Source organism: Ambystoma mexicanum, chromosome 12 (genome assembly GCF_040938575.1).
Source record: "Ambystoma mexicanum isolate Mex_15411 chromosome 12, UKY_AmexF1_1, whole genome shotgun sequence".
Classification (NCBI taxonomy): domain Eukaryota; kingdom Metazoa; phylum Chordata; class Amphibia; order Caudata; family Ambystomatidae; genus Ambystoma; species Ambystoma mexicanum.
The window spans coordinates 1,231,810,415-1,231,828,463 of record NC_090936.1 but is presented as its reverse complement, the minus strand read 5'-3'; the positions used below and the strand labels follow the sequence as shown (position 1 = coordinate 1,231,828,463).

At 48.6% G+C, this 18,049-nt stretch overlaps 1 protein-coding gene across 3 annotated transcripts in view; it reads right to left on the bottom strand.

Annotated features, from left to right (window-relative positions):
• GLT8D2 (glycosyltransferase 8 domain containing 2) overlaps positions 1 to 18,049 on the bottom strand; it is a 333,232-nt gene that overhangs the window by 118,936 nt on the left and 196,247 nt on the right. For all 3 annotated transcript variants that reach the window (XM_069629915.1, XM_069629916.1, XM_069629917.1), the window contains one exon: positions 17,765 to 17,882. In XM_069629915.1, coding sequence (XP_069486016.1) covers positions 17,765 to 17,882 — 118 coding nt within the window. The remainder of the gene's footprint in view (positions 1 to 17,764; positions 17,883 to 18,049) is intronic.

The window sequence follows — 18,049 nt, the reverse complement described above, 5'->3', positions numbered from 1 at the left end:
CTGAAAGTAGGAAAGCAGAAGTGGAGGCATGCTCCTGCCTCAGCCTAAAAGGTGGAAGGGGTTAACTGAGAGCTGATTCATTCTAAAGGCAGTGTTCTGGTGGGAGTGGGAGTGGCTGGAGGGAAGTGAGAACCTCATTAAGATCTGTATCATTGGGTAGGTGTCATGATTCCTGCCCCTCATGTCCCCAGCCCTCCAAGATGTCAGGCTGGAGCCAGGCCACGATCACCTACATGGCCCTCAAGGGCCTCTCCATCCCTCCAAAGACCCACTTGGAGTCAGACTTGGTGCTTGTGGCACCAGACTCACTCACTCCCGTAGGATAACATTGGGGATTGGACTTGTAGTGCATTGATGGGGACAAGATGGATGCCCCCACATATTTTGGTTCCCAGAACTGCATTTGCGGTCTAGTCTTTTGGGTGTGGTTCAGCCCGAAGGCACCTGGGATACCCAGAGACTGTTTAAGCCACACCCAGGCTGAGAAACATGCTTTGCGTTTTCTGCACCTGCAGCGTGACACTCACCATGTTCGGATCAGTCTCCAGTAGGCCTGCATCTTTCTTCTGCGCTCAGCTCCTGCAAGGACAAGAACACCGTTAGGAACAGCCTTACCTTGCAGAGCTTCTGCCCACCATTCATCGCTCCTTCTGTTCTGTGGGCATCTTCGGCGGTGTCATTCCCATCCCGGCACGCCGCTTCCTAAGGAAAAGGGAAAAGAACACAAAAATGGCATTAGTGAGCATTCAGCAAATCTTCGCTTATTTTTAAAGACTGTACGAGCTTCAAACGCTTACCTGAATCCCAGCCGCTCTGGGGGGACTCTGTCTCCGGAACTTCTCATCCATCTGCAAGAGGGAAAAGACACTCCAGGTTAGCGTGGAAACATCTAGAGGCGCGGCATACCGCGCTTACTCACCACATTTCTTCTTCATAACCGGCATCCACGCTGAAAACGTTGCGGCACCTAAAAGACACAGAAAAATAACTCAGTTCAATACAAATACGAAAGGGTCGCATCGCGCATCGCGCTCTCACTCACCTTCAGTGCTACTCATCTCAGCAGCACATCGCCATCCCCGGACGCCGGCCATCATCGAAGGAAGGAAAGGAACGAAATTAGAGAACTGTTCAAAAGACTCATTATACTTACCTGTCGAACTCTTACCAGTGAAGTAACTAGGCAGCAACGAGCCCGCATCAATCAACGCGCCCCTGCGCTGAAAGCAGGATGGAGAGCATACTTTCCAAGAAAACAAGGTGAGCTGTGGATCAAAGGGAAGGGTTGGACCCCGGGGAAGAAGGGGTTCAAGCACACAGAGACAATAGGGATTTAAACTCTACCAATCCTGTGTTTCAGGCCCAGTCTCCAGTCGAGTAGACTCCAGGGAAGGGTTCGAGGTCGTAAGAGGTCAGAACAAGTTGAGTGACGTCCCAGTGGATACCAGGTGAGCGTTACAGAACGCAAAGCCTCACATCAAAATCCACCTGGGCGTCATGGAAACGTCAGAAACCAACCAGTTATCCCACATGTTGGGGCAGCTACGTTCCGAAGTACATGCAGCCAGGCAGGAGACCAACACCCTGAGGAGAGAGCTGATAGTAGCCAAAGAACACACTGATGATTTGAGCCGGCAACTTCTCCAGTCACAAGTAGGGCATGCACCATTGCCGGGAAGCGTGCCCTCGATTCCAGCACCATCAGCCAATCCTGTTCAGATAACCCTTCCTGGGGCAGTTCCCTTGGCCCCGCCCGAACGATTTACGGGGATCCCAAGAGGTTTGCAATGTTCATGAACCAGTGCTGCCTGCACTTCCTTTGTAGACCAGGGGCCTTTCCGAATAACCAATCACGGGTCGCTTTTGTGCTATCCTACCTGAGTGGTAGCGCCGCGGACTGGTCTCAACCCTTTGTGGCCAAAGACGATCCTTTGCTGCATGATTTCAGGGGCTTTCAGCAGGAGATGGAAAAGCTGTTCGCCCGTCGTACTCATGGGCAGGCATTAGACAACGAATTTCTGTCCCTACGCCAAGGGAATCAAGACCTATTAACATACATAGCCACGTTCAATAGACTCGTAGTTGAAGCAGAATGGCCAGTGGAGAAGAGAACCACGTTATTTCATCGGAGGTTGCGGGGGGAGTTCAAGGATGTTCTCGCAGTGAACCCCCCGAAAGACTGCTCAGAATTCATTGACCTTGTTGTTCAACTGGATCATAGGTTGCAGGACCGAAGAGCAGATCGAACCAGACCGGACCCTCACCCCATGTATGTGCGTTCAAAGGACAATATTGCCCGCACAACGGAAGGTTCAGGAGAACCAATGCAAATCGGGGGGGTCAGATCCCCCTTGACTAAAGCAGAAAGGGATAAAAGGAGACAGCAGCAGTTATGTCTGTACTGTGGAAGGTCAGGTAATTTCCTTAAAGAGTGCCCTGTGAAGCCACCGAGGAGAACCGTAGGGGCCACGGACAAGGAAGATACCATCAAGGAATCGGAAAACTCCCCAGCCCGGCAAGTGTAGGGGTCCACTTGTCGAGCGAAGAAAGTGAACTACAGACCTCCCATTTTGCACTATCTGTGGTCTTGATCAATCACCAACAACCATCTTGGATGCACGCAGTAAGAGCGTAAATTGACAGTGGAGCCGTTTGGAATTACATCGACCAGGATCTTGCGGCAAAGATGGGGCTTCCGTTACGCCCTAAATCAACCACTGACACTGTTACCACTGTCGACGGCACGGAAATAGCTTCTGGTCCAGTATCCCAATGCACTGCAGCTGCAGCTTTAACCCTTCTGTGCCAGAATGGGCACCAAGAATCTATCGTTTTCGACCTCATTAAGGCACCACAGTTCCGGTTGATTTTGGGAATGCCATGGTTGGTAGCTCACAATCCTCGAATCGATTGGCGAGCAAAAGAATTGGCCTTTCCCGAGACTTGCGCCCACACATGTTATCGCCAAGAGAAACAACCAATAGACACCAGAACCTCCACGCTTGCGACTGTGGCAATCGGCACCCTACCAAGTGAATACCAGGACTTTCAAGATGTCTTTCAGAAAGAACAGGCTAATACCCTGCCACCGCATAGACCTTACGATTGCCAAATCAACCTGATACCCGGCGCACAAATCCCTTGTGGGTGAATTTAGGCACTCACGGAACCAGAAAACCAGCACCTGAAGGCCTATCTTGACCAATACCTGGCCAACGGGTTCATCCGTCCCTCGAAGTCTCCCGCGGCCAGTCCTCTATTCTTCATACCGAAAAAGGAGGGGGACTTGAGAATGTGCATCGACTATCGCGCACTGAACCAGATTACCGTAAAAAAACGCTACCCTCTGCCACTGATCCCTGAATTGCTTGATCAAGTCAAAGATGCCCAAATCTACACAAAACTAGACCTGAGGGGGGCATATCACCTTGTTCGCGTAAAACAGGGGGACGAATGGAAAACCGCTTTTTGCACCAAATACGGCTTGTATGAATATCAAGTAATGCCCTTTGGCCTTTGCAACGCACCTGCAGCATTTCAATACTTCATGAACAATGTTCTACGGGAATTGATTGATGTCTGTGCTCTAGTGTACATCGACGATATTCTAGTATATTCCGCATCAAAGCAGGAACACGTTAAACACGTCCGATCCGTATTGGAGAAACTCTGTCAACACCAGCTCTATGCCAAGTTCGAAAAGTGCTCATTCCACGTCTCCGAGGTCGAATTCCTGGGCTTTATTCTCAGCCCAAATGGAATCCGAATGGATGTACACAAGGTAAATGCTATCCTGAACTGGCCATCCCCAAATTCATTCAAGGGGGTTCAGAGTATGGTGGGTTTTGCAAACTTCTACCGCCGGTTCATCCCAGGATTTTCGCAAATTCTGCATCCCATCACGTCATTGCTAAGGAAAAGCAACAAAAAGTTCCAGTGGACAACAGAAGCCGAGGAAGCTTTCCAGGAACTCAAAGCAAGATTCACATCTGCCCCAATCTTACGCCACCCTCGCCCTGATCTCCCATACCTGGTGGAAACGGACGCCTCAAGCATGGCTATGGGAGCTGCCCTCTCACAAAAGGACCCCAAAACAGACCAGTTACACCCTGTTGCCTTCTGGTCGCGTAAATTCACACCCCCTGAACTCAATTACGCTATCACAGTATCACATACAAAGAACTCCTGGCCATTAAGTCAGCCTTTAAGGCATGGCGGCTTAAGGCATGGCGGCACTACCTCTTGGGTGCCAGACACACAATCACCATAATACCTGACCACCGGAACCTCCAGTACCTAAAAATGGCAAAGGCCCAATCCTCACGACAATTTCGTTGGGCTCTTCTTTTTGCTGAATATGACTACTTGATTACATTTCGAACAGGGGTGAAAAACGGGAAGGCTGATGCCCTTTCCCGTATGGGGGTGGAAGAGCAAGGGTATCAGACCCCTGACCCAATAGCAATCATCCCGAGTGACAAGCTCCTAGGAATCACAGCAACCATAACTCAGAAAGAATTACATGAAGAAATCCAAAACCTGATAAGTCCAGAGTAATTACAAGCGTGGAGTGTACAAGGAGAACATTACATGATAAAAGATCAGTTGCCCTACTTCAGTAATCGTTTATTCTTACCAAACCAAGAACTACGAGAACAAGTCATGTCCGGTTATCATGATTCCTTGATCGAGGGCCACCCTGGAATCGCTAAAACCCTAGCCAAGGTAAAACGAAATTATTGGTGGCCCACGTGGTTTAAAGACATTATCCAATTCATCCTATCTTGTGGAGTGTGTGCTCAAAACAAGTCATCCAATCAGAAACCGGCTGGGCTATTCCAACCATTGGAAATTCCACCAGCACCCTGGCACACGTTGTCCCTCGATTTTATTACTGACTTACCACCCAGTCAAGGGTTTAACACTATTCTTGTGGTCGTGGACCTATTTTCAAAAATGGCACATTTCATTCCTCTTAAGGGGCTCCCAAATGCTTCCACTCTCGCAAAGGTATTTCTTGAAGGCATCGTACGACTCCACGGGTTTCCTTCAGTTTTGGTCTCAGACCGAGGTACTCAATTCGTATCTAACTTCTGGAGAAAATGCTGCTCTATGGGCCAGATCGACATCCGGCTATCCAACAGTCACCATCCTAAAACGGATGGTCAAACTGAGAGGACAAATCAGACGCTCGAGCAGTATCTGCATTGCATGTTACACCAAGCTGAAGGAAGCTGGTTCAGCCTATTATGGATAGCTAAATATGCTTATAATAATTCCCTACACACCAGCACTGGGCAGACACCCTTTTATACCATGTATGGCAGGCACCCACGTTCTTCTGAGTTGGACGTTCCTACAACCCTGGAAATGCCAGCAGTCAAAACCTTGCACACAACCATTTCTCAAACCTTTAAAAGGGCAGCTGAACACCTACTTCAAGCTAAGAATCGCCAAAAGAAGTTTGCTGATCAACACCGAGCAAAGGCCCTTAACTACCAAGTGGGAGACAAAGTCTGGCTGGCGTCTAAACACGTGTCCATTAAAGGAACCCAAACTTTCCGTCCAAGATACCTGGGTCCATTCACCGTCACCTCCGTGATAAATCCTGTGGCGGTCAGACTAGCTTTGCTGTCAAGCATGCAGATTCATCCTGTGTTCCACGTGTCTATCCTTAAACCTGTTCAACCTAGGACCCGGGTAGCATTGCCACCGCAGCCAGTAGTAGTCGCCGGGGAGCCAGAATTCGAAGTCAAGGACATCCTGGATTCAAAGTACTTCAGATCCAAATTACACTACTTAGTAGACTGGAAGGGGTATGGTCCCCAAGGCAGGACATGGGAGCCTTGTGAGTACATCCATGCACCTCGCTTGCTTAGGCGATTTCATCAAAACCATCCAAACAAACCAGGACCAGACAGAAGAGCCACCTTGAGAGGCGCCTTGGGGGGAGTGCTGTCATGATTCCTGCCCCTCATGTCCCCAGCCCTCCAACATGTCAGGCTGGAGCCAGGCCACAATCACCTACATGGCTCTCAAGGGCCTCTCCATCCCTACAAAGACCCACTTGGAGTCAGACTTGGCGCTTTAGGCACCAGACTCACTCACTCCCATAGGATAACATTGGGGATTGGGCTTGTAGTGCATTGATGGGGACAAGATGGATGCCCCCACATAATTCGGTTCCCAGAACTGCATGTGCAGTCTAGACTTTTGGGTGTGGTTCAGCCCAGAGACACCTGGGATACCCAGAGACTATTTAAGCCACGCCCAGGCTGAGAAACATGCTTTGCGTTTTCTGCAACTGCAGCGTGACACTCACCGTGTTCGGATCGGTCTCCAGTAGGCCTGCATCTTTCTTCTGCGCTCAGCTCCTGCAAGGACAAGAACACCGGTAGGAACAGTCTTACCTTGCAGCGCTTCTGCCCATCATTCATCGCTCCTTCTGTTCTGTGGGCATCTTCGGCGGTGCCATTCCCATCCCGGCACGCTGCTTCCTAAGGAAAAGAGAAAAGAACAGAAAAAAGGCATTAGTAAGCAGTCAGCAAATCTTTGCTTATTTTTAAAGACTGTATGAGCTTCAAACGCTTACCTGAATCCCAGCCGCTCTGGGGGAACTCTGTCTCCGGAACTTCTCATCCATCTGCAAGAGGGAAAAGACACTCCAGGTTAGCGTGGAAACATCTAGGGGCGCTGCATACCGCGCTTACTCACCGCATTTCTTCTTCATAACCGGCATCCACGCTGAAAACATCGCGGCACCTAGAAGACACAGAAAAAGAACTCAGTTCAATACAAATACGAAAGTGTCGCATCGCGCATTGCGCTCTCACTCACCTTCAGCGCTACTCATCTCAGCAGAACATCGCCAGCCCCGGACGCCGCCCATCATCGAAGGAAGGAAAGGAACGAAGTTAAAGAACTGTTCAAAAGACTCATTATACTTACCTGTCGGACTCTTGCCAGTGAAGTAACTAGGCAGCAACGAGCCCGCATCAATCGATGCGCCCCTGCGCTGAAAGCAGGACGGAGAGCACACTTTCCTAGAAAACAAGGTGAGCTGTGGATCAAAGGGAAGGGTTGGACCCCGGGGAAAAAGGGGTTCAAGCACACAGAGACAATAGGGAGTTAAACTCTACCAATCCTGTGTTTCATGCCCAGTCTCCAGTCGAGTACACTCCAGGGAAGGGTTTGAGGTCATAAGAGGTCAGAACAGGCTGAGTGACGTCCCTGTGGGTACCAGGTGAGCGTTACAGTAGGGATTGAGATATGATGCCCATCAACGGCCTCTGTAGCGGAGTGTTCTGACGGGAGTGGGAGTGGCGGGAGGGAAGAGAGAACATCACTAAGATCTGTATCATTGGGTAGGGATTGACCTCTGTAGCGCAGTGTTCTGATGGGAGTGGGAGTGGCTGGAGGGAAGAGAGAACATCACTAAGATCTGTATCATTGGGTTAGGGATTGAGATATGATGCCCATCAATGGCCTCTGTAGCGCAGTGTTCTGACGGGAGTGGGAGTGGCGGGAGGGAAAAGAGAACATCACTAAGATCTGTATCATTGGGTAGGGATTGACCTCTGTAGCGCAGTGTTCTGACGGGAGTGGGAGTGGCGGGAGGGAAAAGAGAACATCACTAAGATCTGTATCATTGGGTAGGGATTGAGATATGATGCCCATCAATGGCCTCTGTAGCGCAGTGTTCTGACGGGAGTGGGAGTGGCGGGAGGGAAAAGAGAACATCACTAAGATCTGTATCATTGGGTAGGGATTGAGATATGATGCCTATCAACGGCCTCTGTAGCGCAGTGTTCTGACGGGAGTGGGAGTTGCTGGTGGGACGAGAGAACATCACTAAGATCTGTATCATTGGGTAGGGATTGACCTCTGTAGCGCAGTGTTCTGATGGGAGTGGGAGTGGCTGGAGGGAAGAGAGAACATCACTAAGATCTGTATCATTGGGTAGGGATTGAGATATAATGGCCATCAATGGCCTCTGTAGCGGAGTGTTCTGATGGGAGTGGGAGTGGCTGGAGGGAAGAGAGAACATCACTAAGATTTGTATCATTGGGTAGGGATTGACCTCTGTAGCGCAGTGTTCTGATGGGAGTGGGAGTGGCTGGAGGGAAGAGAGAACATCACTAAGATCTGTATCATTGGGTAGGGATTGAGATATGATGCAACCTTCTACAGGTTATTCTGAACCTTCTCCATAAAAACTGCTGCTTCCGCTTCTAGCGCCATGATGCCTTTCGGCGAACATGCGCTTAATAAATTCAAATAACATAACATAAACGGCCTCTGTAGCTTGCTAAGGTGCAAGAGACTAGGGCCGGCAGCCTTTAAAATAAAAAGACTATGAGCCTCCATTCAGACCATCTACAGTCATGTGGGAGCAAGAGGGAGATAGGAGGAGGCAGGGTTGGTCCGGGCTAAGGTAGGGGTAACAGGACCTTTAAATGCTGATGCAATGGTGTGCTGCACAGGAGAGACAAAACTTTCTGTAGTTAGTTGATACAAAACCTCTGCTCTCCTCTGGGGTTATCCAGGGAAATATGTGGTTAAAATGTCCGTGCATAAATTGGTGCATTTTCTCTTCTTTGTCTTATTAATCATGAAATGTATTTCCAGCAGCTGGTGTGAAAATATCTTTAAGTTCTAAATTTGGGTGGCATTGCTGCCACATATGCCCCTATTCATAAACCTCATGGCTGGCATATTCAATCCTATGCCCAATTGGCAAACAAACACTGGCAGTGCCAATAAACCTGTCCTTGCAAATGCAGAGGGCGAGACTTCGTCTGTAAGGCTCACACAGGACAACTAAGGTTTACCCTCTAAATTTCCAAAGCCAGACCAATTTGTCTTGCCATGCCTATCACTGTAGATCTTTCCTTGAAGAGAATTCCCCAAGCTTACACTTCATGTCATGTCTTTCTGAATTAGTGCTTGGTCTTTATCAGTATTTCCAAGTTTGTAAATGCCTGTTCAGTACAATACATTGACAAGAAACATCACAAACTATTTCAATCCCTTAATTGTGGTCAATCCTGTCTGCATCCTACAGCCATCTTGCAAAAATGCTCCTCTCAAAGTAAACAGAAAAAACACAACAGGATTACTGGGCAATCGTCCTCCCCTCCTCTTTCTCCAGTTCAATATGTAACATCAAGTCTGGTATACTCTCCTGCCAGACCTGATTGTAGAGGTTCTTCTTTACAAATCGCAATCTTCACTTCCTGTATACCTCTCTCGCTCATGTGGGTTCTAGGCCCCTCTAACTTGTCTCTCGGTCTCCCCGACTTGCTGTGCACTTTCACTCTCCTTTTTGTGGTTCCCAGAGCCCTCTGTGTTGTCTAGGGACTTTCCCAACTTGTTGTGGAGCCTAGCCCCTTTGTTACATGCTTCCCTTTGTTCTCGTGGGTCCCAGACCCCTTTGTTTAGCTTTTGCAGGGCTTCTCCCTTCTTCTGGCGTACATCTTTACAGTTTCCAATAAAACCATGGGGAATCACTCCCTTCCCCCGGTGTCTCTAGCACAACTCTCAGCTCAGGACCAAAAGAATGCCTTCCTTCTCCTTTTATTGTTTGGCACAACCAGGCTAGAGGGAATGCCTCCCTTTCCCTGGCATATTTATCACAACTCATCGTTCTGTACCAGGAGGATGATTCCATCTCCTGGTATTGTTTGGCACAGTTGTTTGCTACTGCTTTCAGCTTTCAGCTTCAAGTAGACTTTGCCACTCTGGTTTGCTGTTAACAAAGTTCAAAATCTTTTTGGTGTCCCAGACCCTGCTCTTCTGGTCATTGGTTCTCTCTTTCTCACTGTGCTAAGGAAGATTTCCTCTCATGCTCTTCGTATTGGCTTTCAGGTCCCAGTCCCTTCTCGGGGGCTTCCTTATATCACTGGGGCTTCCTGGGACTGGGATTGTCTCGGTCAGCTCTTGGGACTTCTCTCCTTGTCAGGACCTGCAGTGCGGCGTGTCCCCACATGGCTCAGCATGCCTCTCTCTCTTGGTTGTGTGCTCGGATCTGCACCGGCAGATCCAGGGGAGAACTACCACAGCTGCTCGCCAGGATTCTCCACGTCTTCCTCCGGCTGGTCCGCCAGCAGGATTTGAATCTCCCAAGTTGGAGATCTGCTACACGTGCTTCCTCTGATGGCTATAATTGGCTCCGCGGCTGGGCTTGACGCATTTGATAGTAATTTGATCCTTTTTATACGTTGTATCCAGATCCTCCCATGCGGTTTATAAAGGTCTTTCATCTATGTTAACAACTTAATCCTCATGCCTCCTTGGGGCTACCTCGTACCAGTGTTTGCACAGTCAATGATCTTCATGTCTCCTGTGCTCTTCCTCATCCTAGTAACTTTGGCTTGATCTCCTATGTTACAACAACACATAGGTTTGCTTTGAATGGAGTGGTTCTGAACATTAGGGAGGGATAGGAAATGTCGGCGAGTGACAACATTCAATGGGCTGTACTCCAAGTGATAATCTTCGTCCGCAGAGTTGAGTCCCTTGCTATGCGGTCCTCCCGCATTGAACTACCACTAGGAGGACTATTGTGTAGTGGCCTCATATCCCTGGCATCATGGGAAGGGCTCCCCCTTGGGTAGAAGAAAATTGTCACACCATAAACACATATGTACTGTCTGTACTCACCCGCATGTACTGTCTATATACACAACATTTATTGCCAATATACACAGGCATCCATTGCCTGTACTTGCAGGAGTTTACTGCCAATATACACAGGCATGTACTGTCCTTACTCACAGGAATGTATTGTTCATACACACAGACATATTGTTAGGAAAGAGTCCTCCAGCCCCGAGACTGCTTAGTCCCACTTACCTTAAACCAGGAAAAATATCAACCCTCCCGGCTAGGTTGCGCACAGATCCACGCTTCAAGACTTTAGGTATTTCTGAGATAGGGACATTTAGTTAGGTTGACAATCTGTCTCAAGAAACAGATGGGGTATATGCAACAGGAGTTGCATTGTAAAATCAAACAATTGAAGCAGACTCATAAGAATTGGCTAAGGGGTAGTCGTGCTGTTAGAACGCAGCATGATGTAGAATCTGTGCTTCAGGTCCATGTTTTCTGGAGATTGCTTAACGACTTGGAAACCCCCCCAAGTGTCCTTACAGATTGATTCCGTTTCTGAGGAGGATCGGGTAATCCACTTTCAGAAGCTATTTGCTTTGCCCTTAGTGAAGGGGAAAGTATGAATGTGTTTCTGACTCACCGAGAGATGGAGGGTGGAAGTTGAGGGTCGAACCACCTATCGAATTTTCTGTTTACGGGTGGGCTGCTACCTTGGCTATTATTCAATCTCGTGGCTGAATCCTATTGGTGCATGGCATATATTGTGCCCATATTTAAGAAAGGCTCCCGTGCTAATCCACATAACTACCGGCCGATTGCCATACTTAACGTTGACAGCAAGGCCTTCTCAGTCTTACTGTTGGAAAACCTGGAGAGGCGGCAAAGCGTCCTGGGCAAGATCCAAAAGTGGCAGAGCAGCTTTAGAAAATTTGTGGGCTCTTCTCTCAATGGGTTTATGCTAAAATCTATTCTGAGCCAGGTATGGTCTGGTAAAAATGAGTCAGTCAGTGTTCGTGGCTTCCATTGATCTTTCTGCTACTTTTGACGTGCTAAATTGAGGGCTGTTATGGGCCATATTATTCCCCAGGGTTAGTTGCGCCTGTTAATTGGCTTGCACGAGGGGTCAAACTTTCAGATTAGACCGAACCAGGGGGATCATTATCCCGTATTGTGCCCACATTCAGGGGAGTCAGGCAGGGATGCGTATTGGCTCCCTGTCTGTTTGACCTCTTTATCTAATATTGGAGAGTGTCTAGAAGTTGATGCATTTACCACAGCGAAAATCCAGAAGCTTAAACTAATATGGCGGTCCGATGAAGATGACTTCCTCCTGTTCAATTGCACACAGATTGGCCTACAACATCTGCTCACAGCTTTTACTGAGTGTTAGGGAGAATTCTCTGTTTAGGCTGAATTTCCTAACCTAGTGAGTCCCCCAGCAGCTTTGCTGGATTTCTGGAGTTTGTTTTTTCCATCCTGCCAAGAGTGTGACTCTTTTTCTCCCACTCTTGGACATGTATGTGTGTAATTCCTTTGAATATCCATGTGTTCTATGGGCTATGGGGTCTTTTACTTCATAGGGTCTCCTATGTTTTACTATGTGTGTTACAACGCACCCTCTGTGCCGTAGCACTGGGGCGTCCTAGCGGACCTCCATCATAGACTCCATACCCGGGGACTGACTACTGTCTCCCAGGGCATGTAAAGTCACCATTGGCTTTACTAGACCTAAATTTACTAACAGAACTAGTACAAACCATCCTATTGTGGACGTACTAGTAGGGGTAATTCGATTACCCCTGGGTCTGTTATTCGAGGGGGCACTGTCCCATCCCCCCTCGTCGAGTTTTGGTTGGTGGCAGTGGAAACTACTTGTTATATTCGACCCCGAATATAACTCTATGGGATTCTTCCCATTATTGGAGGTTAATACTTTTTCTCGTTAATCTCTAACATACCACCGGTTTATTTATCTTAAATAAATCTATCGGTTGGTATTTTCTGCCAGAACTCGGTTTTTAAAATGGCGTCTGTGTTCGTCTCTGTGACTCCTAAACCAAATGTTGAGTCCTTTGTTCCACTTTTGGCGGGCTTCTGCACAGAGGCCCTCCAAAGTGGTGCCATTCTGTCTGGGTACCACAGGGGGTGTGGGAGGGGGTTTAGGCACCCTGGACTGAGTTGCCTTGCCAACTCAAGTCGCACTCTGGTGTGATTGGCCCAAGTGGTGAGCCACCTGCGCACCACTCAGCGTGTTTTGATTGACAGCTAGGCTGAATGAATGGATGTTTTCTGCATAAAAGCAGGGCTTTTGGGACTGGATCTTCAGAAGTCGCCACAGGACCTAAGAATCAGACGAGGGTAAAGCTGAGCCGACCTGCAATGACGACACCTCCGGTGGAGCCCTGCTGAACCGACTCACCACTTCCCAACGACAGAGGAGATCTCCCGGCTGGAGAGTCTTCTTCCCCTGACTGGTGGGAACAACCAGTCCCCTTTGCTTTTTCTTCGCTTCCAGGGCGTAGTGGTCGAATTGCCCGTGCTGAGCACCCCGGCAACCGGATAGCCACTAACCCGTACCGTGACCAAAAGGTGGTGCCTTGTGACGGAGCACTCCGCGGCTGGTCTCTTCCCTGGTGGTGCAACGATCTTCAACTTTCCTTCGACGACGAGAGCATCTCTTCTCTTGGCAAAGCCCCAACTTGCATCCACCACCAGGAACAACTGCCCCCGCCGGAGCTGCCTCTCCACATACAAGGTACCGTGTCCACCTGGCTTCCCTTGTGACGGTTAGCGTGAGGTGTCTTAATCCTCGCCTCTCCATTGGGTCGCCTACAAGCCTTCTTAAACTTTCTGTTCTGAACTGGTCCAATCTTTCTGTGACAATTTGCGACAAAGACTCGAAGTGCATTTCCACTGTGATACTTTTTGGGACATATCGCCTTGCCTCTCTCCGAGTGGGCCTGGCCTCTGAACTTTGCGATCTACAGTAGACCCTGCCTTACTTGCCTTGCATTTGTTCGTAAAAGTGTTGGTACCGAGTTGATTTCATACCCTGCCTTTTCTCTCCCGTCCCAACGAATACTAGAGTACCTTCTAGGTTAAAGCATTCACCTCTGTCTGCAGATAAGTGGTGCCGTTGAACCTAGACTTGTCGAACTATTGTTAGGGGGATTGATTTACTTATAGTAATTGTGCTTGAAGTTGTTTGCCGCATTAGTGCTAGTGTGTTTTTCATAGATGTGTTTTTATAAATAAATAACTATATATCTTTACACCGAAGCTCTGTTCCGTGTTTGCTTGTTCTACTGTGTAAATTGCCCTATTTTGTGTACTCCACATACTGCCTAACTCTTCTTGAGGGAAGTCTGACTGCTCAGCCACAGCTACCAAGTGAATCTGTGTGGTACAGACTGCTACCAAGTGGGTTTACTGCCAAACACCTGTAGTCCTAAATCTTTTGCAGTGGTCCCAGAGGGAACTGCACAGGTTTCCGCCTAACACTGAGTAGCACATGCACATTCCCGCACAGAGAACCCTTCGAACACAAAGGTTATCCAGTGCACTAAAAAAAGGAAATCTCCGGCTTTACTTGGTGAGTGGGAGCTGACCGATTAGAAAGAGTAGACAGTCTTATCTACCTTGGCTTCCCAAGTACATCGAAAGAACATAAGTAACATACTAAAGATCGGCTTAACATGTGTGTGAGTATACTCTCCAATCAACTGCGCAGGGGGGACTCTAGGTGTGGAAAGTTCTCTGTGATCCCCATTCTTATTAGGGGAAAATACTCCCTAAGATCTTATATGGAATAGAGATCCATGCGATTTGGATTTTAGATTTATTGCTCAACCTGGAGGGAAGGATTTGGAGACGTGCTCTTAGAATACCCAGCTTCGTGCTGGTAGCAGCAGTTACATATGAGCTCAGCCTTTATTCAGTAAAATGTAGGACCCAGTTCTTATCACTTTTTTATAAGATTTTAGTTCCGGTGAAGAATTCCCTTTTTAGTGATTTAAAGAATATTTTAGACATGAATGTGGACGCTTTGATTTCTGATTTTTCCCACCAGTGTTCCATCCTGCTCGAGACAACAGGGCTATAGAGTGGGTCCTAGTTGAGAATCCGGGGCGATTGAAGCGGATTCTCTATGAGATTGATAGGGCAACCACCATGGAGGAAATGCACTCCTATGATATCCTAAGAGCAGCTCGCTCTCGATTATAAAGGACCAGGGGTCCTGTCCCCATATCTGGCAATTTATCCAGATAAAAGCTCAAGTGTTCAAGTGGAACCTGGTTTTAGCGAAAGAGGTGCAGGTGTGATGCTGTCTTTTACTCTCTGAGCATTTCAAGGATGGCACTCTGTCAAGAGTGGCACAAGGCCCCCAGGTTGGGTTTGGGTGGCTGTGTTGATGTAAGGTGACAGACAAGTACACACACAGCCGGAAACTCATCAAGAAAGAAAAGTAGGCAACTGTAGTTGTGAACAGAAAGGGGCAGGAAATACAAAGATACAAACAAACTGGATTCCCTCTTGGGGTGTATGCAGATATGGAAAAAGAGTGTTCCACGGACCTTTGGAAACTCCAGCCTTCTGCACGGATTACTATTACAGAGGCCCACTCTGTCTGCTCATGGCTGGGAACAACAGCTGTGGGTGTCTGTTAAACAGAAAACGCGACAAAGGAAGGGGCAGAGGTTGCCTGCCGGAAACCAACAGTCAAGCTCTGTACAAAGGATCAACATAAGACACAAGAGAGACAAGAACAGAAAAAAACCAGGGAAAAGGAAGTCTAAGAGAAATCTAGCAGAAGGGAATGAAAGAAGAAACAGTACAATAGAAATGGGTAAACTAAAGGGGAGGACAGAGGAGTCAAGGAAGAGAAGGACAGGGATCAAGAACAAGGGGTTGCAACAAGGAAGAGAGCAAGGGAGCAGCAGCCAGGAAAGAGGGGGCTGCAAACAAGGAAGCAGGGCTGCAGTACCAAATGGTACAAGGTACAGAAAAACTGTAGTGGATTGCAGAGGACTGTAGTAGGCTGCTAGGCAGAGAGTCCAGAGGAGCAGGACTGCGAGCTGTAGTAGGCGGCAGACAGAGAGCCCAGAGGAGTAGGGCAGCAAGGAGCGAACCCAAAGGAACAGGGCGTAGAGGCAGAGAGACCCGAGGGTCAGGGCTGAAAGCAGAAGAGAGTAGCAGGCTGCAAGGCAGGGAGCCCAGCGGAGCAGAGCAGCAAGGAGCGAGCTCAGAGGAGCAGAGCAGCGAGGCAGGGAGCCCGGAATGCTATGGCTGTAGGCAGCAGGGTGTAGCAGGCTGCAAGGCAGGAAGCCCAGAGGAGCAGGGCTGTGAGGCAGGGAGCCCAAAAGGCTAGGGCTGTAGGCAGCAGGGTGTAGCAGGCTGCAAGGCAGGAAGCCCAGAGGAGCAGGGCTGTGAGGCAGGGAGCCCAAAAGGCTAGGGCTGTAGGCAGCAGGGTGTAGCAGGCTGCAAGGCAAGAAGCCCAGAGGAGCAGGGCTGTGAGGCAGGGAGCCCAAAAGGCTAGGGCTGTAGGCAGCAGGGTGTAGCAGGCTGCAAGACAGGGAGCCCAGAAAGAGCACTGGAACAAAAGCAGGAAAATGCAGCAGCAGCAGGAACAGCATACAAATTCGAGACAAAAGGCAAAAAGGGGCTGGAAGGACTCTTGATGGAAGAGACTGCGCTCCTGCAGGCAGCTGCTTAAATACCGCCCTGCCCTGTACTGAGGCAGGCTAATTGGCAGCACCTGGAGCAGCACACCTGAATACAATCTGCCTCCTCCCTCTCTGGTCCTGAGATGGTGGAAGCAGCACTGATCCCTAGGGCTTCTGAGGATTGTGGTTCCAATGCTGACGAATGAGAATGGCCAGGAATTGATAGCTGTAGCAAGGTGCATTGTGGTACATGTAGTTAGTTGAGTTATATAAGAAGGCACCAAAGTCACGCAAATGGGAATTAAGTACCAAAGTGTGAATAGGGGTTGTTCCAAGAGTATTCTGAAGATAAATGAATTACAAATAGTCCATGATGGTTGCCAATGTGTGCGCCCATGGCGCAGGCATGACAGAGCATGCTCACTGCAGAAGGTCCATGTGGAGGCACCTGACCACCTTCTTCCCCACTGCCCGGCCGTCCATGGATCCAGAATGAGCCATCTCCAAAACCTTGCAAATTCATTGGGTAGGATGAGAAAGAGGCGGTTTGGAGCGTTTGCCTGGCTGCTAGAACCACCTGCAGAGTGTTATCCGTAACAGGGTTTTTGAAATCCGGACAGATAGACACTCCGCCGTGAATGCTCCAGTTCAGGATTCATGTACCGAATCTGCTGCTATAGAATGTGGGCTGGTTTTAAGGTGACGGGTGATGTCATTATTGCTGGTTTTAGCCATTTGTATTGCGTCATATCGATTTTATTAGAAGGATCTCTTTCTTTCTTAGAGTATACATGTGAGAATGGTTGTGTCTTATGAGGAGGAACAAAATCTAATGTAATTTGTAGCCTTTTTGTTTTTTCTGTTTGATAAAATTAATAATATTGAAGGTTACTTTATAACTGTATAACAATATTTTTATTTTTAAACGGGTGTTTATTCAAGCGTACACTTCAAGTGCCCCCCCTGGACCTCTCGAGACTGGCAGTTTCCTCTTAGCAGCTGGGCTCCGGCTGCCACAGCCTGGCAAGCTATGCTCCTTAGGAGCGTGCCCCCATAATCCCCTCCCTGCTTTCACTTCATTTACTCCCCTACAGACTCTACCCACATCTGGGCAGTCACAGGAATCTCACAGATGCTCTGAGCATCCCACCACAGGCTAACCTATGGGCCTTGTGCTGATCCCCCTTATCTAACAAGGTTGTCCTGGGGTGTCCTGGGGGGTCTAGCCATTCTCATCCTGCAAGCTACCTGCACGCCAGGGATTTTGATCTTGGCAAGTACTGGCACGTGCACTGTTCATACACACTGGCGTATTGACTGTACGCAGGCATGCTCTTTCTATACTCACTGGCATGTACATTCCATACACATAGATATATACCGCCCAGACAGACAGGCATGTACTGCACATACTCACATGCATGCACTGTCCATCCATACAGACACGTATGTACTGTCCATAGACACAGGCATGTACTGTGCGTACTCACCGGCATTAGTAACTCAGGGTAGGCGGCATCAGGGCGTATTTTTCCTCTCAGCACCATAGGGTTAAATTCCACAATCTTAAATCGTATGCTTCTCAGCTTGCTGTTTTCAATCCATTTTCTAAAATGTAAGACCACGTTGAAGTTACGTCTTTCTCCAAAGCTCTGATTGACATATACACGTTAACACGATAATACACGTTAGCAGCGCTCCGTTCAGCAGTTTATCTGCTGCCCCCTAGTAACAGGATGAGAGAACTGCAGACGAGCCCAGCTTCACGTCAAGAG